Here is a 23,756-nt window from a genome sequence, read left to right on the forward strand (position 1 = left end):
AACAAATCATTTCAACTTGAGTCATAATAAAATATTTCTAATGTACATTTTAGAAATTCGTATCTAAAAAATTTGAAGTGTGCCTTAGAGATCTAATGGTGATAAATTTATATATTTATAGATATAAATATAGTTTTATTTTTATAACATCATAGTCGCCAGTGGTCACTACTAACTAAATTTAACATATAAAGAACCAATTATACATATTTTTTAGTTTTTTTCTTTTAACATTGTTTATCGGAAATTGTAAAGGATCTTTAAGATATGAACAATCTTTAAGATATAAATTTGATAGTTTATATGAATAGTCTTTAAGATATAAATTTGATATGAACAATCTTTAAGATAAATGATCTATATGTGCAATGACTTCATGATGCAAACAAAAATGGTGAAAAGAGGAATTGCCACGTAGAGTCTCTTTCTTTTAGTATTATGGGCTTGCTTTATGTTATATTTATTATTAATTTTTATATAATTTAACATGGATCAAACAATTTTTGATAAAAATGTTGACAAATTGTACAAAGCTGGTGAAAATAATGGTTAGAAACTTGTGATCACCCAAAATTATAAATGTATCATATTCTTATAATTTCGATGTGGGTTATAAATTGGATTTTGTTCAGACACAACTAACAAGGGGCTGATTTAATTATATATTAATTATGTTATCTCCTATATCATTGTTCTAGATATTGGTGATTAAGATATATTATATATGCAATAGCTGGCATTTATTATAAATATGAATATATAAATTTTAATGATGATTTTATTATTAATGGAAAAGGAAATCAGGATGGCGAGGAAAATCAGTATGGACGGGGATATTAAAATGGCAATGGGAACTAGAATCAGAACGGTCAGGGCCGTCATTTGGAACCGTTTCTATGGTTGGAGAGGTTTGTGAAGCAGAAACCAGACTCTTTTAGTTCAACAACGACTCCTATTGATGCTGAAAATTGGATTGTTCATCTCGAGAAGATTTTTGATGAACTGGGTTGTGATGACATTCAGAAGGTCAGGTTATCTGTGTATAAGTTGGAGGGGGATTCTCAGAGGTGGTGGAGAGGAGGAAAAGGTATAAAAGGGATCAGTATGCAGAGGTTTTGGAATATGAGCGATTGTAAGAGGTTTTCTATGAGCAGTAGTTCTCTAATGCTGATAGGGAGGCTTATTTGAGGGAGTTTCATTCTATTATGCAGAACCATGATGAGAGCATTACTGATTATATGGCGAGGTTTATAAGGTTGGATGGATATGCTGGGACAGGTGGAGGGACTGTTACACAGTAGGCTGATAAATTCAAATGGGGGTTAAGTCTTATATGAGGGGTTCCGTAATTTCTTTTAAATTTGATAATGTGGCAGAGGTGGCTGATGCAGCAAAAGACGTTGAGAAGGAGCGCATAGATTTCAGGACTTCCAGGTTTAATAATGGTTGTAAGAAAGCTAGCGATGACCAGAGTTTTGTACAGGGTAAAGAGTGGTATGGAGGTCAGAGTGGTTAGCAAGCATAGTGGCGCGAACAATATCAGAACATGTGTGGTCATTCATTCCATAGCCGAAATAAATATATTGGTTAGAATCAGAATCAGCAGTTTTAACGACAAAAGCAGCCTAGGAAGTAGCAGAATCGTGAGCAAGGCAGAACCGTTATGCAGTGTATGGGAGAAAACCGAATATCATTCCAGTGGCTTATTTCTTGTGTGGTAGCATATCCCACAGGGCAAAGGATTTTACAGTGTCGCGCAACACTGGTGGAGGAATAGCTGGCGGTGGTAGTGGTAGTTAACAGAATCTTACAGCCACAGTGTTTGCATTGACGGCAAATCAGTCAGCAACTAATTCAGGTACCGTTTTCAGAACACTTCTTGTTTATAGACGTGATGCTTATGTATTATTGGATAATGGTTCAACCCATTATGTTGGGTCTTTATCATTTGTTCATCATCTTGGTGTTCCACATTCATTATTCACTACGTCATAGATTGGATAGTGTAACCCCAAGAAACCGTAACTAAAGGCCAAAAAAGCGTTGCTAAAGGCCAAATAAAAGCTATGGTGACTCTTTTTCGGGGTTGTAATTTTAGGCGTTGCAATTGAGTTTTTTGCAACCCCGCTGACACCCTATTGCAACCCTTGGTTATCCGTTACAGAAACGTGCTATTGCAACACCAATGGGGTTGCAATAGGTCTTGAAAAGTGTTACAGTAGGGTTTGGGCTATCAGTACAGTATTTGTGGGCCCACAATCGGGCCCACATGTGGGGTATTAATGCAACATTTTTGCAACACTTTTTAGTGTTTTTTGCAACGTTTTTAGTGTTTTTTGCAATATTTTACACTGATTATTAGCAACACTATAAAGGCATATTGCAACGCTTTTACAAAAAAAATATGCTAGGAACTGTTTGTAAATTAGAATGCCAATAAATAAGACATTATCTTAAAACCAACAAAATCCACCAACCATAACAGCAGTTACCCCATCAGAACCTTCATTGTATTGAATGATAAACAGAAGTTATATATCATACACTAAAACCTATACTAGACTATGAAAACTATGTTCTAGTAGAATAATAGATTGAAGCTTTGTCCTGCTTTACAAAATAAAACCAAGATCGATATTATGGTTAAAATTAGACGGAAGCTGAAACTTCATTTGCTAATATTGCTTTCTTCTTTAGTGATTCTAGAGGATTCTGTACAGTAACAACTTTATTTGGTACCATTAATAGAGTCAAGCTTCTTTCTCTGAAGCTTTTGCTCTCTTCAACTGTAAGCGGCAAAGGAGGTTGATAAAAAATGCAAACAATTCAGCAATGAGAAAAAGGGAAGGTCTTAAATATGATGATAAGTTAATATATAACTTGATAGATTTATAGCTTTGAAAATTAAGAATTCATTTTAAAACACTATCTGCGGAAAGAAAGTCACGAGTTACTTCCGCTAAAAGATGCTCTGCTTAGAATAAATATTAATGAAATGATTTTTGTTTAAGGTGCAGTGGTGAGCAAAGAGAGCATGCTACCCATATTCTTTGGCTTTGTGCAAAAATCAAGAGAAACGTGAAACAGAAGTGGCTTTTGTAACTGATTTGGTATTTTAATACTTTTGTTTACAAAAAATTATATTAATGATTAAAATAACATAATTCAGGGCCAGAATCAACTGATCGAAAACACTCTCACCTTTTCACTTACCACCAATTCAAAAAGATGATAGATCTGGAATGATATTCAGAATTTTCTGTTTCATTACCCTTTTCTTCTAATTGCTGGTACAAAGCTGCAGTCAAGGAAAAAAGTATGAACTAGTAAAGTGAAAAGATAGTAGAGTAGCAATAGGGAACATATAAAAAGAAAAATAAAAACCCAACACCTGGTTGTCAACCATGCTGTAAACTGGTCCAATCAAATCAAGTGCTTGCGCTTGTAACACTAGTCAGAAACAACATGCACACGGAGATGCGACCACTGAGAATTTTAACACAACATGGAAGAAAATTAGTGTACCTGGTTATTCCTGGCACAGTTATTCCCTCTTTGACTATTGCAGGGACAAGAAATCCAGAGGCCGAGGTCCAGATTATGGTGTGCGTCTGCAGGCTCTGCCCAAATAATGTAGGCACATATTGTATCAACAGGGATAGCATCAAAAACATTCCATTTTAAAGACCAAACCAAATTAGCCACAAAATACTTCAAATGGAGCGTTCAAGCCATGACATATCCTTCTCCCAGCACCAAAAAACATCATCCTGATTTCCTTAGTCCCACCTATATAAAAGCATCTCCATTTTCCATCTATAATCTCCCGGGTATAAATTTATTAGATCATCCCACACCTTCTGATCCCTCCCATTTTCCGCCACCATAAAATTAATTCTCACATTCTTGGGTATTACATACCTATTCAATTTTATTCTTGAGTCACAGAATATGGCAACACAAAATGTCTTGGAGGGTGAACTCATAGACTCTTCAACACCACTGCTTTCAAATATGACATTTGCTAAAAATCCTCCTCCACTACTACAAATTTTTTCAAGTGCGAGACTTCAAATCATCTTTTGGTTTTCCTTCGGTCTCCCTTGAGTACTTATCTACCAAAGGCTCAATAATTGTATTCTATATTGTTGAAAAAATTGATGGGAAATTTTGGCATTTATGGTTGATACATTTGACTTGGATAATTTCCATTCGTTAGGCTACTTGGGGAAAACCTGATCAAACAGTTTTCACCAAAGCTCATTTGGAATCATCTATGTTATGTTATCTACTATTCAAATATGATTGTCATATGTTGGATTGAGTTCTTTTTGGAATACTAATACCAAGTTCTGTGGAAATGGATGTTAGTTCAAGGATGATTGATTTTGGATCTCCAGCTTACCGAAAGAATGATGGTGGAAAAATTTACTTTCTTTCAGATTAAAGTAAGTATATAGAAAGAAATAGTTTTTTATTCACCATATATTATGAGTTATAGTATTAGGAGCTCTACCACCAAATTCTTAAAAATTTCCATGCTTTTAAGAAAGGGTATTTTTTATAATGATTGTAGCTGCAAGTTTGGTATATTCAAATTTAAGGAACTAAGAACTGGTACTGAATCTACAAGTTTAATCAATTAATTAAGGTTGTGTTTTCATGTAGACAATCAGATTCTTCTCTTAAAACATCAACTATGTATTTAAATTATGAATACATATCTTCATTAAATCAATTAGTCACATACTAGAACTTTTTGTTATGATTATATAGTTTTTGAAATTTAAGCAAACTCTTGCTTTTAATTTATCTTCATAACTAAATCTCCAACCTGCTTTTCTACCTAGTTGATGTCTTGAAAATCATTGGTACATTACTTTTGCATCTCCAACTGTCCTTCGATAAACTTTGCCAATAAATTTTCACAATATCTTGATGTACGCTTTCTCCTTGTTGGAAACCAATATGTATAGAAGTGTGGCATAACACTTGCATCTCCAACTATCCTCCGACAAACCTTGCCAATAACTTTACGGTATCGTCATGTTCGAGCTGCAAAACTGATTGATAACTGACTTGAGTCACATCCAGAAAATATTGAAATAATTTTTTTTTATATATTTGTTACTATAATTTTTCAAAACTTTTTATTGGTGAATTCTCTTATAGGGTTAGTAGTTATAAATGAAATGGAATTTATTGGTTGATGCAATATTTGATCGACTAAATTTGTATTTATGTAGTTAAGTAGCCCTATTTGTAATTTACTTAAATTGGTAATGATAAATTTTTTCTTATTTTGTATGCTTTAATACATGTTTTAGTTTCATACGTATTATTACATGAACAAAATCTTTCGATCATTGTTTGGCTTGTTCTAATGGTGGACTTCATAGGACTTTTGAACTTCTTCTCCTTTACCTGCAAAATTATGTTCTACAAATTTAGCATATTTTAAAATACTACAGTTTGAATTTATACTGTGTATTGTATAAAATCCATGCAACATACATGAAGAAAATCGACCCTCTCATAATCATGACTCATATGAAGTTTGAGAATTTACAAAAGTACGTCCAATACAAATAGCTTCTTTTCAAACTTAAATTCTATATTCAAAAAGTGTTAACTTTCATTAAAAGAAAATAAGAGCCACCCCTATGTAAATCTTAAACTCTTTGTTGCAAAGCTCATAGCTGTTAGTGTCATTTTGTGAATATATTTTTAGATACATTTTACCATCTCAGTAAGTCTTTTTTAATATACAGGCTACCATTTTTTATATATCAAAACCGAAATTGAAGTGGTGAGTTTGATTTATTTCTTAAGCTAAACTTTTTTGAGTAAGATTAAACTAAACCAAATTAAAAAAGACTATTGATTTCATTTTTGAATTTTTTTCTAAACCATTAGTATAAAACCAAAAATAACATGCATAACCTCATTTATCTATGTTTTTTTTCTAAATATCATTTTTGTATTTTGAAACTTGAGAGACCTTGACTGTTTACCCATGAACCATTTTGGCAATCCAATCAGAGAATAACATCATAGTTGGATAATTTTGCAAGTTTTTTCTCGTCCTAGCAAACATATCTATCTAATTTTTAGGCTTTTCAAGATATTTTTTGATCTAGTTCCCATTTCACATTAAAAATAGTCTTTCTCTCTTGGCTAAATAGAAATATATACCATCACTAGCACCAAGGAAATCTTCATCGGGCCATTTTGATTATCAACATTGTATTGAAACTGTTTTGTAGCCTGGTTTGTGAGTACAAACATCAAGATAATTGTTTGATATAAGTATGTATGATAAGTCAAACATCCTGCTTGGCCTGTGAGTCCAAACATCAAGATATTCGGTTAATATAAGTATGAATGATAATCCAAACATCCTCCATAAAGTAGTGTAAAATGCAGATCATGCCCTACCCTTAGACTATTGAGGCAATTTCCGTGAAATACCTCTGACTTAGTGAACAATTAATAAAATAGTTTTTGATAAAAAAACACCATAAAATCAAGTATTAATTTGAAGGAAGTACAAATTTGATCAGTTTTCTCACAAGTCGTAAGGCAAGTGGTCTGGATTTTGTCGTGATCCAGGTGTGCAGTTTGTCTTGAAGCAGTTTGTCATAAAAGATCTGGCCAACCAAAGAATCAAAGCTGAATTATTGCTAAGCAAGCTAGTTGTGACGTTCTGTTTCCCTTTCAACCCCAGTAGCATAGCTCCTCCACCTTGTGTGTCTTTTTTTCCCCTAGTTAGCCTCTACAGTTTGGTGCCCACATTGACACCTTATAATGTTTAATCATATGTTAACGGTCCCTAGCTTGAATAGACCCAACACCAAAAACACCAATGCAAGTTTCCCTATCCAGTCGCCCTATTTCCAGGTTACAGTTGGGATCACAACTGTTATTCAAAAATCTAGAGGAGTTCTCTTTAAGTCGCATCCATTTGTCATGTCTTACCTAACTTCACATATATACCTAAAAGTTCTCAGTTGCCATATTCTCCAACAAACTGGATGACGAAATCACCTTTAATGATAGATTAGGCGGCCTCCATGACCCAACCACAATTTTCGTCTTTACAACTTTAAGATTTGGTGTGTTAGTGCATGGACCGAGCAACGACAAGATTTTGAGCTGCTTATAGATTTGGAGAAAGGTTATGTTCAGAGATTTGGAGTTGATTTCAATTAAATTTTCGCACAAGTTACCAGGATCGAAACAGTATGCGTGCTACCCGCACTTGTTGCAAAGAAAGGCTGGGAGGTTTATCACCTTGTCGTCAAAACGACTTTTCTGAACAGAGAAAATGAAGAGGAAATCTATGTTACACAGCCCGAGGGATATGTTAAACATGGTAAAGAATATCTGGTGTACAGACTTTTGAAGGCACTCTACGGGCTTCGTCAGGCACCTCAGGCTTGGTATTCAAAACTAAATAAGTGTCTACTTGAACTTGGATTTGAAAGGTGCCCATACGAAACAGCAGTCTACTCCAAAAAGGTGGGAAATAAGGTTCTGATTATCGCTGTTTACGTAAACGACATTCTGGTAACAGGCTCGAGTCTTTCGATGGTTAAAGAATTTAAAGAAAAGATGAATGGAAACTTCGACATGTCAAACCTGGGAAAACTGAAATACTATCTAGGTATTGAAGTTAATCAGGGTCCTGGGTTTATTAAGTTGAAGCAAATGGGTTACACCAAAATGATACTTAAAAAGTCAGGAATGGCAGAATGTAACTCTAGTAAATACTCTATGGATCCGAAGGAGTGTTTGCACAAAGATAAAAAGGGTGTTGCAATTGACATTACATAGTTTAAGAGTTTAGTTGGGGGCTTCGTTACTTAGTGCACAGAAGGCCGAATATTACATACGTGGTGGGAATTGTGAGTAGGTTTATGGAGAAACCTACAATTTTGTACCAGAATGCAGCGAAGCGTATTCTTCGTTATATAAAGGGTACTCTAGACTTTGGGCTGATTTACACAAGGGACAACAAGAATAATATGATAACAGGTTATTTGGATAGTGATTTGGCCGGTCATGTTGAAGATAGAAAGAGTACCGGAGGCATGGTTTTTTATCTGAATGAGAGTCTCGTTACTTGGGTGTCACAAAAACAGAGATGTGTAGCTCTCTCATCGTGCGAAGCTGAATTTATCGCGGAAACTGCAGCGGCATGCCAAGCCATATGGTTGAGAAATCTGCTGACTCGAATAACAGGTGAAGAGTTGGGTCCAGTCATGCTCTACATCGACAATAAATCTACTATAGATTTGGCCGAAAACCCGGTGTTTCACGAACGCATTCATGTTCGCTATCATTTTATAAGAGAGTGTGTTGAAAGGGGAGAAGTGATTGTGAAACACATTCGTTCGGAATTGCAGAGAGCAAACGTACTTACGAAGGATTTGGTGACAGTTAAATTTGAAAGGATGAGGCATCTGCTGGGAGTCAGAAACGTAGACAAAACAAGTTTAGACTAAGGGAGAATTTTTTGGCTTTTATTCTAAACTTGTTTATTGATTGATGTTTTATTTCGTTTATTTTGTTTTGTTGGCAAAGAAATCAGATTATAACTTGGTCTTTGCTTTGCAGAGTATTTTTAGGAGCTCTAGGAAATAAACGTTAACAATATAGTTGTTGTAGGACTTTCAATTTAGTTGTTCTTATTTTCTTGCCACCTTCTATTATTGTGGCTCTATATTATGTATTTGCAGCAGTAGAATAAAGGTTATCAAGTTAGCGTGCATCTTTTTTTTCCAGTTTAAAGCATACATACTTATTATTATCATAAGTCAGGCTATATTTCTACACTTTTCATTGGCCATATATTGTGAGTTATAATATTCAGAGCTCTATCTCCAAATTTCTAAAAATTCCTAGGCCTGCAAGAAAGGGTATTTTCGATATTGATTGTAGCTGCAAGTTTGGTGTATTCAAGTTTAAGGATCCAATAACTGATAACGAATCTATATGTTTAATCAAATTAATGAAACTTGTGTTTAGCATATGTATTTTAACAGATGTCCATTCAAACAAATGGAAGATCATTTTGAAATCTAGGTCAAAGGCTATGGGATTGTATGACGATTTGAAGACAACCATATCAGGGTTTTCAGTTATGAATGGAAATTTGTTGGTGATTGCAACAGGCGACAATCAGCTTTATAGATATCCTTTGACCCGTGATCGAATAATGATTTGTAAAGTGAAAAGAGCTGAAATAATTGGTTGTCATCAATATGGAATGGACGATTTATGTTTTTATTCATATTCCAACACTCTTCGACCATGCGGAGAAGGTGCAGTCCCATTCCCATGGCAGTAGACAATGTGATATTGTATAATCTGGAGGAGTTCCCCTCAAAAGTCGCATCTGTTGTCAAGTCTTTCTCAACTTCACATAGGTAAATATCGTTGACTGATTATCTACTCCTACATACTCCACGATGAAATCACCTTTATTAATAGGAATACATGCCTCTACGCCCCAACCACAATTTTCCTTCTTTACAACTTTAAAATTTTTTCCTTTCTAAACGGTCTATTAGTGTACGTGAGCAGCTTATACATTGAACCCATTGAACCCTGCATACACAATTCTCTGAAATACTTCCTCAATGTTGGCTAGATGATATTTTGGATCATGGATCATTTCTAACATAGCTGTGGTTATTAAAAATAATTTATGATTATGTTTGATCTTTTTTCTTATAATAACTTAAACAAACAAAAATATCTTTTATGTATTCATCATTTTTCTTTAAGTTTTTACATTGTAGTAAACCTGAATTTTGTCCTTTAAAATTTGATTAGAAATACAATATTGTTTGAAATTTAAATTCTCTTTTCAATACTTTTTGTAACTTAAAATATAGTATATAGAGTGTTTTATTATTGAAATATAGGCCTATATTTACTGTTTTCTTATACATATAAATCTAAATAATATTATTATTAAATTTTATAAATATAAATTCATATAGTATATGTGTATTTTTAGTTACAAATGAAATAAAAGTTTTTGGTGATAAACTTAATTTGCATAAGTGCAATTAAATTGTCTTAGTTGTGTTATTTTCTTTGATGGTCAAAGATTATATATTTTTGCTTATTTTGTATGCTCTAATTCATGTTTTGATTTCTCACATATTAGTCTAACAAAATAATATGCATGTGTATTATATTTTTTTTACACTTTAGTCTTTTCTTTTACTCTTCTTAATATAACATTAACGAATAAGTACCGAATAAACTGATTGTGTACTTTTGAAAATAACTAGGCAATCATAATTTACATATTCAACATATTCTCTAGGTAATCTTGAAATCAATTTATCAATATGTTTGTTAGAACCCATAATAAAAAAGTATAAATATAAGAACTTGCGATATTTTAGTTTTGAACTTATAAAGATAAATATATATAATATACATATTATTAATAAATTATCTTTTATCCATGGTCTATATTAATTTCAGAAATTAAGAATCACCATTTATAAGATTCCTATTTTAATTCAAAAACAAATTATCATTAATAATTTATACCTTGATCAAGTATATTCACTATAAGCAAAACGGCTAAATCTGACCAAAAATTTTTGGTCGAATTTAGCTAAATTCGACCGACTTTTACGCGGTCATTATAAAGCGAGTCTAATTTATTAAATCAGTTATTTTTAACTAAATTTGACCAACTAAATGCGACCGAATAAATTTAACCGTCAAAAAATGATCGAATAAATTCGAGCGAAATCGATTGAATTTCGAACTGCCTTTTTTCTGTTGAAAATTTGAATTTTTATCTAAAATTTGAAAATCCTGCCTAAAAATTTATAATTCCTCGAAAAACTTGAAAGTCCCGCCTAAAAAAAATTCGAACATATGTGACCGCTTTTGAATTCAACCACTTTTAGTTGAAAGATTAGTATGACCTATTTCAGATGAATGCTAATTTTGCCTGCTTTTTGTCGAATAATAAATTCAACTACTTTTGCTAAATTCAACCATATTTTGCATGATTATAATTAAATTTAACAACCGAAAAGGAAAAAAAATCAAAATATGTATACGAGCAAAACATACATTTGACAAAATAATAAACTAGAACACTTGAGCAAACATAATTAAAAACCAGTACTTGGTTTACAATACCAAAAGCCCATCAGTTATGTCTATTCTGCTAGCATTGTTAGCATAAGTGTTAATACCATCATCAGTGCTAGAAGTTCAAAACACCATTAGTTACATACCTTGAAAAATTTAACAAATGTCCTACACAGTTTTACAAAAAGGGAACTGAAAGTTTTAAAACACAATGGGCTCATCAGTTCATTAAAAGCTATGCAATATGTTCACCAGGCTAATAGAAAAAGGGACTAGAATAATGGGTAGTTGTGTGCGTCTAAATCTTCATCTTCATTGCCGCATCCAACTCCAACTTCATCTTTCTTGTTATTGATCTTGTCCACCAAAATCTTCTTAGCTACCATAGTCTTCTATATTGATATATAAAGAAGTACCAACCAATTAAATATTATAAAACATAGTAGGATATAGTTAATATATTATATGTTGCTTGTCGAAAATTTGTAACATATTCAACACAAATACGAGAAGATACCATGCTGAGAGCAGACTTAAAATAAATAATCAACCTAAATGTTCTCAATAACAATTTCCGATATACAGATGAGCACTCAAGGAACAACAAGTTGCTCAAAATCATAAATGTATTAACACTAAAACTTTAGCGCATAATGAAATGAAACACCTACTTGAGTTATCAGCCCACAACCGATAATAAAAGGAAATAAACAAAATTCAAGTTAACAGGGAGAGAAGTACCAACTCTTTCTTGCACATAAATTAGTTATCTAAAAATGATGGATTTTATACACCCTAAATACAAATATGACTAAAAACTCAAGGAACACATCATGTAACTTAATCTCTCTAGATACAAAGTGCAGAATTTTCCAAGAACAAGCAAGTTATTAGGACAACTATAAAATATAGAACTGTATTTTATAATAGCCTTAAAATGCATGTCAAGCATGAGGCAAAAGTATGTAAAGAATCCAGTGGGACAGAGGGAGTACTTTAATGGTTAATGATCATTTTTTTACTTATTTTATATGATTTAATACATGTTTTTATTATATATATATTAACAAAATATTTCGATCATTATTTGGCTTGTTATAATATGGGTTGCTAGTTGATTCAAGATATAAATCGCATGTCGCACAGCTTCGCCCCACATAAATGCTGGTAGTTTAGCTTCTTTTAAAAAACTTCTTGTCATAGCAGCCACGATTCGATTTCTTCGTTCCACCACCCCGTTTTATTGCGGGGTGTATGGGGCTCTATAATATGGTTGAATACCAGCCTTTTCACAGTATAAAGTGAAATCTTTCGAACAAAATTCCCCACCCCGGTCAGTCCGTAGTATCTTCATACTTTTTTTGGCTCCGTTTTCAACCAAAATCTTGAAGTTCTTGAACGCCTCAAATGTGCCACTTTTCTCCTTCATCATATATACCCACATTTTTTAATAAAATCATCTACAAATAACAGAAACTAGCGATTACCTCTGGGAGTCACTGGCGAGATTGGTCCACAGATGTCCGCATGTACGAGTTCCAATAGCTTCCTTGATTTAAAGTATGTTTGATGAGGAAAAGGTTTCCTGACTTGTTTGGTCATTAGGCAACCTTCACAGCGCCTCAGTGGTTGAGTGAACTTGGGATCTCCATGTGCCATATTCTCCCTCGACATAAGCTCTAAGGCTTGAAAGTTCACGTGCCCAAGATGGGCATGCCACAACCACGTGTCTTCCTCCATCTTTGTGAGTAAACACGCGTGCTTACTTTCTTCAAGACTGATTTTGTATAGTCAATTTTCGCTCTTCTTTACCTTCATTAAAAGTCTCCCACTGCCTTCATAAACCCATAAGTACTCATCTTCCAAGACCACCTTATTACCAGCTTCCGATAATTAGCCCAAGCTTATTATATTATTACGTATGCTTGGAATATAGTAGACCTGTCAATGTCTGCTCCTCACCATTCTTGCATTAAAACGTCACTGATCCCTTACCCTTAATGTTTACGGTAGATCCATCCTCGAACTTTACCTTCCTTGTCACCTACTCATTCAACTCCCTGAATTTCCCACGTAACCCAGTAATGTGATTGTTGGCGCCATTGTCCAAGTACCATACTTGTGATTCCCTTTGACCTTCATTTTCTCTTCTCAAGTTTGGAATAATTGTATCTTCCTTCAGTAGCATGGATTTAATTTCTGTTGCTCAAATCTTCTCACAAAGACTGGGAATCGATTACGAAGAAACTTATTACCCGGTAATGGATGCGATAACATTCAAATTTCTTATAAGTTTAGAAGTGCTCCGAATGAATTTAATGGATGTTGTGACTGCCTACTTATATGGACAACTTGATAGTGATATTTACATGAAGTTCTGTGATGGATTAATAATGTCTGAAGCATATAATTCAAGACCCCGAGAGATTTACTCAATTAAATTAAAAAGATCATTATCCGGTGTAATAACCGGGAAAATCATGTGAATATTATGTGCTAAATAAATACATATTATGTGTTTTATAAATTTAAAGTAATTGTTACTATGATATGAGATGTTATAACTGTTATGTGTGCTTCTGTGCGGGCCAGAAAATTTTCGGTTGATTAATATATGTTTAAACTACAATTATATGAACCTATCTGCAATCGGGACGCGTATTTATCAGCGTCTTTATTAAGATATCTGTTTTATTTGATTTTATGCATGTTTGAATATACTTTACATGTTTTCGGGATTTTCTAGTAATTTAGGGATCGTTTCCGTTTTTCAAAAATCAACGAACCGGGACCCCACCGGGACGACAAACCCCACAAAATCGATGTTTTTATTTTTATAAAATTATTTGTATTTTAAATACCTTTTATTTTTACATTTTTAAATTATTCGCAATTTTCGGGGAATTTTGATATTAATTTTGTATTTTATCGTTTTTAAAATTATTCCCCGTAATTATTATTTGGGGCTTAATTATTGTAATTTAGGGATAAAAACACCCTTAATTTATTTTGGGGATATAATTTCAGATTAAATATAAATATCTGGAGATTATTTTATATATTTTTTTATATAAAAATTCAGAAAATAGAAATTGATTTGGGGGTATAATTGTGTTCATCACGAAGAATCGATGATATTGGGAGTTCTAGGAATCCTCTGCTGATGCTCTTGTAACCAAAATCATCCTTGTTTCGAGCCCGTTCTATTGATATCAAAACCACGATTTGAGGGTGAGTATTTTGTAAAATCGATTTTTCTAGTTTTGTGCTTGAAATCGTTGTTGAGTTGTGTTGATTTTTGATTGATTCTGATGTTACAGATAGCTTTAGATGATGTTTTCCAGTCGTTTTGATTATAAATTTGTATTATTTGATGCCCGGAATGCCAAAGTCGAATTCTAAGCTTTTGTTGATTTTTCAAATTGATTTTCTTGATTATTGGGATGTTCTTGATGGTTATGGATGATGTAGATAGATTATGATTATTCTAAGCTTCATTTTGGTACTAAGAACGTAAGTTTTGGTGCATAAATAAAGCTTTTCGAAGTTCACCGGTGGACCGCCGAATTTTGCTTCGTTTTTGGCCGAGGAATGATTTCCCGGGATTGATTGAAGATGGGGACGGTTGAATCACGTTCCTGATGGTTCAAGGAATGATTTGGTGTTGAAAAAGAGAAATTTCGATAAGAGTTTGGGGCTGTTATGGGCTCGCCGGACCGATGAACGGCGCCGGCCGTTTTCTGGGCAACCCAGAATCCGGCGGCCTGTTCTTCAGGTCCCGGCCACCCACCGCCCTCCTGTGCCGCCTGTTGATTCAGTAGAAGAAAAGACAGAAATACAAAACCTGTTTTTGTATTTTTGTTTTCCTTTTTCTTTTTCTTTCAAAATTCATTTTATTATTTTTTTTAAATTCATTTCTTTTAATTTCAAAATTATTTATTTATTATTTGTAAATTTTAAAAATCATTTAATTATTTATTTTAAATCCTAAAAATTATTTTCTTTTATTATTTTCAAAAATCTAATTTGACTTAATTATTTATAATTTATTTTGGTTAATTATTTATGAATTCAATTAATTGATTAAAAATCGTTTAATCAGTTAATTTAATTTATAAATAGTTAAATAAATGTAAATTATTTATAATTAATTCAAATAATTCCTAAAAATTATTTTTAGGTTTTAAAAATTATATTTTGGTATTCAAAAATCAATTAATATTATTATTAATTGATTTAAATCTGTTTATTTCTGATTTTATTCATAATAATTAAACCGTTCATCCGTTTAATACGAAACGAAACGAACGCGTACATAAAATATTGTGCTTCCAATAAAAATACTTTTAAGACCTAATTTCTTTTGTATTGCAATGTCATTTGATTTGTGTATCAGTTTGAGTCGGTATTTGATCGATAAATGTTAATATTGAATTGATTTTCATTCTGAACGCACTGAGACGTATCTTGTAATGATCTAACTTATGTGTTATATGAAATATATGATTATGTGTTATACAAATGCTATGATTATATGTTACATGATATGTATGCTATTTGTTTACAGTTTAAAATGCCATGCTTAGTTATATACGATCGGGTAGATGTCAAGACATATAGTTACGTCGATTGAGTTTAGTTCTGTCAATTAAGATAGTCCTTTTGTTTATAGAATCAAGTAGCAATGAGTGCAGTTAAGTGTTAGACGGAGATAGTAGCCAGTATCTATAAGCAGAGTTATAGTAAGAAGTTATTGGGCATACCAGGCAAGTACCCCTAACTTCACTTATTGTTCAAGTGACGTTTATTTTGAATCATATTATGCAAGTACCTCTATCTTCATTTATCATTCAATTGATATTGACCCTGAACTTTATTCTTTCGATTTCCATACTATTCTAAGTTCAGAATAGTTAAACGTTTTATATTTTGCTATACATTACTCTATACAGTGGGACATTAAATTGAGATTAGCGAATAACTAATTGTTCTAGTTATTTCGCCATCGATTGTTGAGATAACTCTGGACCATGAGAAATGGGGAGTTATATGGTAAGGATGTCCTTTGATTCGGCTCCTTTGATCAAAATATTTTATGGATTGGATGAATGCGTAAGTGACCGGGACGGACGGTCCAGCGGAGGGCTATTTCTATGTGTTATATGAAATTTTATGACACCATTTTTGCCACACACTACAAGAATAATGTCAATAGACATCACACATTAGACATCGGTTAACTTTGCCACTGATGTTAAAAAAAGTATTGACATCACCCCGTGTTTTTGTGATGTCTTTGTTCTTTGTAGACATCGATTATAATTAAACCGATGTCTAAAATTCACCAAAAAAAAAAAATTCGCGCCCACCTTTTCTTTCCCCCGTTAGTGAAATTTTCATTCAGTTTTTAGTTCTACATTCCCCCCAATCCCAAAATTCTCCCCCTTCTATATTCCCCCCAATCCCAAAATTCTAACCCTCTCCCATCTCTCTCTCCCCCTTCTCTCTCTCATGAATTTGAATAGATATATAGGTGGTGAAATGGCGCTGGTTTCATCGAATTCAAAAGATTCATCTTCACTTCCTTCTGGATCCAGAGAATCCAATTACTACCGCAAACAGAAATCTCTTGGTCTCTTATGCTCAAAGTAATCTCTCTCCCACCTCCCTTTGTATACACAACATCCTTAATTTAATTCTATATGCATCTGTTTTTTTTTTAAATTTTATTATAGTTTCTTGATGATGATGTTGCCCGTCTAGGTATTCTTCCTGATACTCCCTTTCTTTATTTTATTTCTCGATATAATTTTTATTAAATTAATTTAGAATAATTTTTTTGATTTTGTTACTTTAATAGGAGAGGTCTTGTGTGTTGAATTGTGTAATTCTTGTTTATATGTGAATTATAATGAATATCGTGTTGATTTTTTTTGTAATTGGTTTAGTTTTAGGTGTTGAGAAGCGAAGGTCTATGGTATTATTAATGTTCTTGAAAGCATTGGTGTAAGATATATAGTTCCTTGCCTTTTCTTCCATTTATATTATTTGGTTTAGGGGAATTTTCTGATTTTGATATTGATATGCAGCTTCTTACCAAGAAGACCAAAAATCGTTATTCATGGAAAGGGTTTGGAATCATTCCAAAAACTCTACAGCTGCTTAAGGTGTTTACTTTATCCAACTTGTGCTTTTATAAAGAACTTGATTATTGAACTTGGTCGAATATCCTTTGATTGTATACTTATATGTAATAACGCGGTTTGTATTTTAGGCGGATGCAGTCTCCAACCCAACCAAAGAGCAACTGGTTGATGTAGTTCAGAGACATTTCATGATGATGGTAATTTATGCATTTTCTGTAATAATCTTTTTAAATTGCGAACTTGTTAACTGTCATTATATAAATAATATAAATATTGTCCCAATACTCTCCTCATGTTTAAGAGTGTTGAGATTTAGACCAGTCATAAGATTGTTCCGGCAACTGATATATAGTGTATGCTTGATTTTTCTAACCAAATAATAACTTGTTAGTTACTGCTACTCTTAGTATATTAGTTTTGGCTTTCTGCCTTTTAAAGTTCTAGTAATATACTACATATATGTATTGACTTTAAACAATTTATATGTTGTTGGTGAAGCAATTGGACGAGTTGCAAGTCATACCGGGGTTTGTGCACTCTGCTAAGCGATTGAAGATGGTGTGTAAATGACAACTAATATTGTCTCTTCCAGTAAAAAACTTGGGTTTGTTTACAAGATTTGAATATAAGAAGCTCCAAATATCTTGACGATAGTCCTAAAGAGATTTCAGGTAATTGTTGTCTAAGCAACAAGCGTTAAAATACTCATGTACTGATCCTTAAATCCCTTGTTCTACACGTTGAGTTTGAGGTTTAGCCATAAAGATCCAGATTTTTGTCCACCAAAAAAAGCAGTTTGGTAGGTTTAGCGTGTAATATAAGCAACTTACTATTTAAGGTGTCCTTAGTGATACCCATTGGCAATTTTTTTTGAATAAGAGCAATTCAACATTTTAGTTATTATCTTTATCCATTGTTTAATCAACATGGTAGCCTAAATATATTGTGAAGCCATTAAGGCTAACATTCTATTTAAATTCCCTACTAACTGGTCTAGTTGCAGAGCTATTGCTTCTTTCTGTTTAAATTTGTTGAGTTTCTCTATTCTTTAATAGTCTATTCAGAATCATGATTTTGCTTTCTCAGGAAGGAAATTATGGAAAGATAAACAAGTGTATTACTTTCCCAGAGATGTTGGATTTGATTTCATTTATGACTATAGCAGATGATATTACATTACCTATAGATATGCTTAATGCATCTTTCTCCGGGCATTACATTACCTACTTAATGTAAGGTCAATTTTTTTCCAATACTGTGAATTTTTGACGCAACAGTTCTTCAGTATCAGAATCAGAAACTTGTTCAGCAGTTAGACGTGCAAAAGCATGAGTTGCACAATCTTGAAGGCAGAATAAGAGAACTTAAGGACAAACAGTCCACATATGATGAGATATTAATCACAGTGAACCAACAATGGAATCAGGTTGCTTCATCTTTTGCACGTCTCAATATTCTGCTGTCACTATATAATTTATGTTATTATTATTTTAACTATTTTCCTTGCTCTTCTAATGTAGTTGGTTGATGATTTTATTTTTCATGGCGCACGTGTTGGGGCTGGAAAAAGTACAATACAGATGTTGGATCGTGCATAACGTGTGAGAGGTTTTTAACGATATTAGTTTACTTTGCATAATACTGGTGATCCCCATAAATGCATTGATTAATTGTATCTTATCTGTAATTTAGGTTCAGTTCCATCATGTCCTGCAGAGGAGATGTTTCTTTGTAGAATATTAGAATTGAGTTGTGGAAAGAGACAAAGCTGAAAGCATAAGGCAGGTTTTGCATGGGAAGCCATCCGGAGAAGGTCGGGAAACTTGCCTATTATTAAGTAATACTATATATAAACATCGCTTATTATTATTATTATTCGCTAGATTATGGAACTCCTCTTGTTGCTTTCCGGCTATCTGCTCTATTACAATCTTAGATATTGTTGTTCTTTATAACCATTTAACATTGACAATGTGCTCTGTTATAATCTGGAGTATGCAGATACTGTTGTGCAGTTGCCTAAGATTGACAATATGATGAAAGAGGAGGCTAATAATCTACATGAGGTGATTGAAATTCTACATTTGAAGCATAAAGAATATGCTGAAGATATGCAAGGCAGTTGGTTCAGGATAGATGACACTGAGGTAATGAGTCTCTTCTGAATGGATCATATATTCACAGTATTGGGAAAAAAATTGATCTTATCCCTTATTTATCATTCATGACTAACTGTTGCAATATTTTTTTGATAAAAGTCGGTTATTTTCTATCTTTATACATATAAAGAACATTAATAGATTTTAAAAACATATAATTTTTAGATTTTTTATTCCCAAGTAGGTGGTTGTATCTTCTTCGTGAGTGTAAATTGGGTATAACAATGATAACATGTCAATAGACAAGTTTATAGGAATGTTTATTAGTTGATACGAAAAGAGTGAATATTGTGAGGATTCAAATCATGTTCCATTTTTTGAACTTGTAAGTTTGTGATTTTTTTCTTAATGTAGTGTACTATACATGATTATAAAAGATCATAAAGTAATGTACTTCAGAACTATATTAGAGCTCACTACATAACAGTACATTAGAAGGGTTTACTTGATATTCAATAATCATAATACTGAAATCTCAAGCTGCATAAAATTTCAGTGGTACTTTTTGTTTGGAAAGTAACTCTTAACTGTCACCCAACTCACGTCTTTTAAACTTACTGCTTTTAGGAAAATTAAATTGTAGTGTTGTAAAGTTTATAAATTTATGTTTCCTCTTACCCTTTTGTTATCGTGCAGGTTGAATCTCCCTTTCCACCTTTTGATAAGATAGGCATCAACTCAGTACAGAGGGAGGTTGAAGAAATTATTCTCGATATTTATGTTAGCAGAGATGACTTAGCAAACATATAACAATAGTTTGGTTTTGAACGATTCTGTAATAAAACTAGATACTTGATATTTATGTTGCTGAATATAAGTGTTTAGTTAGTTCATTATTTAAATACTTTCAATGAATAAATACTGATGTCAAAAAAATAATTGTACATCACTTTTAATATATAAATATTGATGTCTCAAATGCAATTGTACATCAGTTTTAGTGAAGAAAAACTGATGTCAAAAAAGTTGATATACATTGCTTTTTCCTAAAAAACCGATGTCAAAGACTAACATGTTCAACTCTAAAAGGAACATAGACATCACTTTGTTTGGGATACAACTGATGTCTAAGTGCCAACATAGACATCACCTTTTACTAAATAAATCGATGTTTAATATCAGATTTTACATCACCTATATGAAAATATTCGATGTCTATGTTGAAAAAAACATAGCCCATTATATGTTTAATTTGTTGTAATAGGTGTAATTTATTTATTAGATTATTTATTTCTAACATTTTTTTGTAAAAAATAATGCATTGACATCACTTTTTTTCCCAGAAATGATGTCTAATTAATTAAAGACATCGGGTTATGGCCGATGTGTAGAATAGACATCACCGACATCAACATTTGTTACCAAACAACATAGACATCGGCCAAAAACCGATGTCTATGGGCATTTTTCTTGTAGTGTCACCTCTGCGATCCGTTCTAAAAGTTCTGATATTTCGATCATTTTTCTCAACCAAAGCATGAAATCTTTTAAAGGCTCCATATGCTTCATCTTTATGACTCAATAAATAAGCCCACGTTACACGAGTGTAGTCATCTACTAAGAGGAACACGTACATGTTGCCTGTAGTTGTGCTTGGTGATATAGGGTCACAACGATCGTCGTGCACAAGTTCCAAAGCTTGCTTGGCAGAGAAATTCAATTTTGAGGGGAATGAATTTCTTGCTTTCTTTGACATCAAACACCCCTCACATATCTCTTTCGGTTGACTAATTTTGGGCAGGCCTTGTACCATTTTTGTTTCCGACATTAACTTCATCGTTTTGTAGTTAACATGTCCAAACCGCATATGCCATAACCAGCTTTCTTTCTCACAACTTGACAAGAAACACTTAATTTACTTGTGTTGCAAATAATTTTATAAAGTCTATTCATCGATTTCTTTACCTTCATCACAAGATTTCCTTGACTGTCCCATACCTACAAGAAGTCACCTCTCATAAGCACCTGATTACCTTCTTTTGACAATTGACCGAGGCTGAATGTTACTACATAACGATGGCATATAGTAAACATCTCTAAAGGTCTTCTCTTCCCCATTCTTGCACTTAAGAATTATTAAGCCTTTTCCCTTTATGTTGACCAATGATCCATCTCAAAATTTCACTTGTCCACCCACACTTTCATCAAGCACACAAAATTTGGATTTTTGTCTTGTCATGTGATTGCTAGCTCCGTTGTCAAGATACCATAAATTAGATTCCACCTTATTCATCAATACTTCGTTACTCAGTTTTGGTGTTGTTTCTTCGTTGATCAGCGACACAATTTCTTTCTTTTCTTCCTTCTCAGCCAACAATAAAGACGGTTCATCGTCTGATATATGTGCAATATTCACCTCTTCCCTGGTGTCCCTCTCACGTTTTGGTTTTCGACATTCTATGAAAAAGTGTCCATAGCTGCTATAGTTGAAACACCTGATTTTGCTTTTGTCACGAACACTACACACTATATATTTTCCACGAAATTCAAAGTTACCTCGAGGCCTCTGTCTTGAAGTGTGTTCCTTCCTTTTTTCCATGTTTTAGCCATTCGTCTCGAGTTAACAAGAACTTGCCATCTCCTCTTTCACGTTTTGCCCACTCCTCCTCCGTGAGCAATAGTTGACTCCCACTGCCTTCACTTGTCCCTCGTAACCTTTCTTCATGTGCCTTCAATGACCCTATTATTTCCTCCACATACATCATATCCAGGACTCCAAACTGCTCAATGGTTGAGGCAATTTGAAAAAAATTCGTAGGCACAGCTCATAGAAATTTCTTGACTATACACGACTCAGGTATGGTTTCTCCCAAAGCCCGTATATTTTTCACCGAACCACTGAGTTTTAGATAAAAATCATCGAGTGATTCAGACTCCTTCATGCTCATTGCTTCGAATTCGGCTTTCAATGTTTAAATTCTAGCAGTCTTTACGCATTTAGCACCTTGACATGTAATCTTAATGGCCCCCATTCCTCTTTTGCACTCCGTTTCTCAGCGACTGAAAGAAGTATGTCCTCAAGAATTCCCTGGTAAATCAACGCCAAAATGATTTTTTCAATTCTGTCCTCCAGATTCTTTTTGTTTCTCTCTACAGCTCTCCAAACTCCGTGAGCTTGCATGTTGACCTTCATCTTTATAGCGCATGCTGTGTAATTTCCCTTAGTCAGCATAGGACTCCTCAAGCTAATTGCTCCGTCTTTAATTTTCCCTGGTTCTACCATTGACATCCTAAGCATGAACTTTGGCATCCACCAATGTCCCCTGTGCTCTGATACCAGATTGTAGAAATATAGTCTGCCTTATGATAATAATAAGTATTTATGCTTTAAACGGGAAAAAAATGCACGCTAACTTGATAACCTTTATTCTGCTGCTGTAAATACATAATATAGAGCCACAACAATAGAACGTGGCAAGAAAATATGAACAACTAAACTGAAAGTCCTACAACAACTCTACTGCTAACGTTTATTTCCTAGAGCTCCTAAAAATACTCTGCAAAGCAAAGACAAGTTATACTCTGATTTCTTTGCCAGCAAAACAAAATAAACGAAATAAAACATCAATCAATAAACAAGTTTAGAATAAAACCCAACAAAAAGGATTTTTTTTTTGCTATATACTTACCCCAATCCGACATAAAATGAATTGTTCCACAGTCATTTTTCAAATAAGCTGTCGATCCAAAATCAATACCCCTTGAACCAATCACCATTTCTCCGTACTCTTCCCAAACTTTTTTTTGTGCCCTGTAAATTCTACATAACTTGGTATTGGTATTCCAAACATCTTGGGAAAATGATCCGACATACATCAACTTATAATCATCCTCATGGTTGTAATCATCAATGTTGCATACAAGAATAAAACTGAAAGGATAATCAATTTTGAAATCACTGGTTGGTTTGATTATTGGCAACCATGTTTTTGTGACAGGATTACATAAGAAAAGTGGATATTCAGCATCCTCTAAATTTTTGCAACATAGTAGTCCGTTGTAGGATGCAATCATTGAGCCTTTGGTAGATAGGAACTCAAGGGAGGCGGAAGGAAAACCACAAAAAGATTTAGAAGTCTCGCACAGATAATTAAGTTGCAGACTAGTTGGTGAAGATTTTGGTTGGATAAAGAAACAGGAATTTTCTTTACCCTCTAGGTTTTGGCATTGTTTCAAACACACTTAATTTTTTTTAATCAAATATTTTTAATCATTTAAATTAGAGTTAAAATGGGTGAAATATATTTAAAATTCATAACTCATCTTTGACCACTGATATGTCACTGACATTGACTAAAATTTACATAATTTAACAATC

At 33.2% G+C, this 23,756-nt stretch overlaps 1 protein-coding gene and 1 long non-coding RNA gene across 2 annotated transcripts; both read left to right on the plus strand.

The window, feature by feature from the left end:
* Positions 1 to 7,919: 7,919 nt before the first annotated feature.
* LOC141666238 (secreted RxLR effector protein 161-like) lies at positions 7,920 to 8,507 on the plus strand. The gene has a single exon (XM_074472231.1). The coding sequence runs from the start codon at positions 7,920 to 7,922 to the stop codon at positions 8,505 to 8,507; it is 588 nt and encodes a 195-aa protein (XP_074328332.1).
* Positions 8,508 to 16,625: 8,118 nt separating this feature from the next.
* Positions 16,626 to 17,888, plus strand: LOC141665696 (uncharacterized). The gene is made up of 5 exons (XR_012552107.1): positions 16,626 to 16,781; positions 17,088 to 17,139; positions 17,223 to 17,300; positions 17,408 to 17,476; positions 17,778 to 17,888. It is a non-coding gene; the product is annotated as an uncharacterized LOC141665696 (long non-coding RNA).
* The last annotated feature ends 5,868 nt before the right edge of the window (positions 17,889 to 23,756 follow it).

The sequence above is a fragment of the Apium graveolens genome, chromosome 6 (genome assembly GCF_009905375.1).
Source record: "Apium graveolens cultivar Ventura chromosome 6, ASM990537v1, whole genome shotgun sequence".
Classification (NCBI taxonomy): Eukaryota; Viridiplantae; Streptophyta; class Magnoliopsida; order Apiales; family Apiaceae; genus Apium; species Apium graveolens.

Bases quoted from the DNA above. Each gene is read 5' to 3' on its own strand.
- LOC141666238 (XM_074472231.1), top strand. From the start codon at position 7,920: ATGGAGAAACCTACAATTTTGTACCAGAATGCAGCGAAGCGTATTCTT.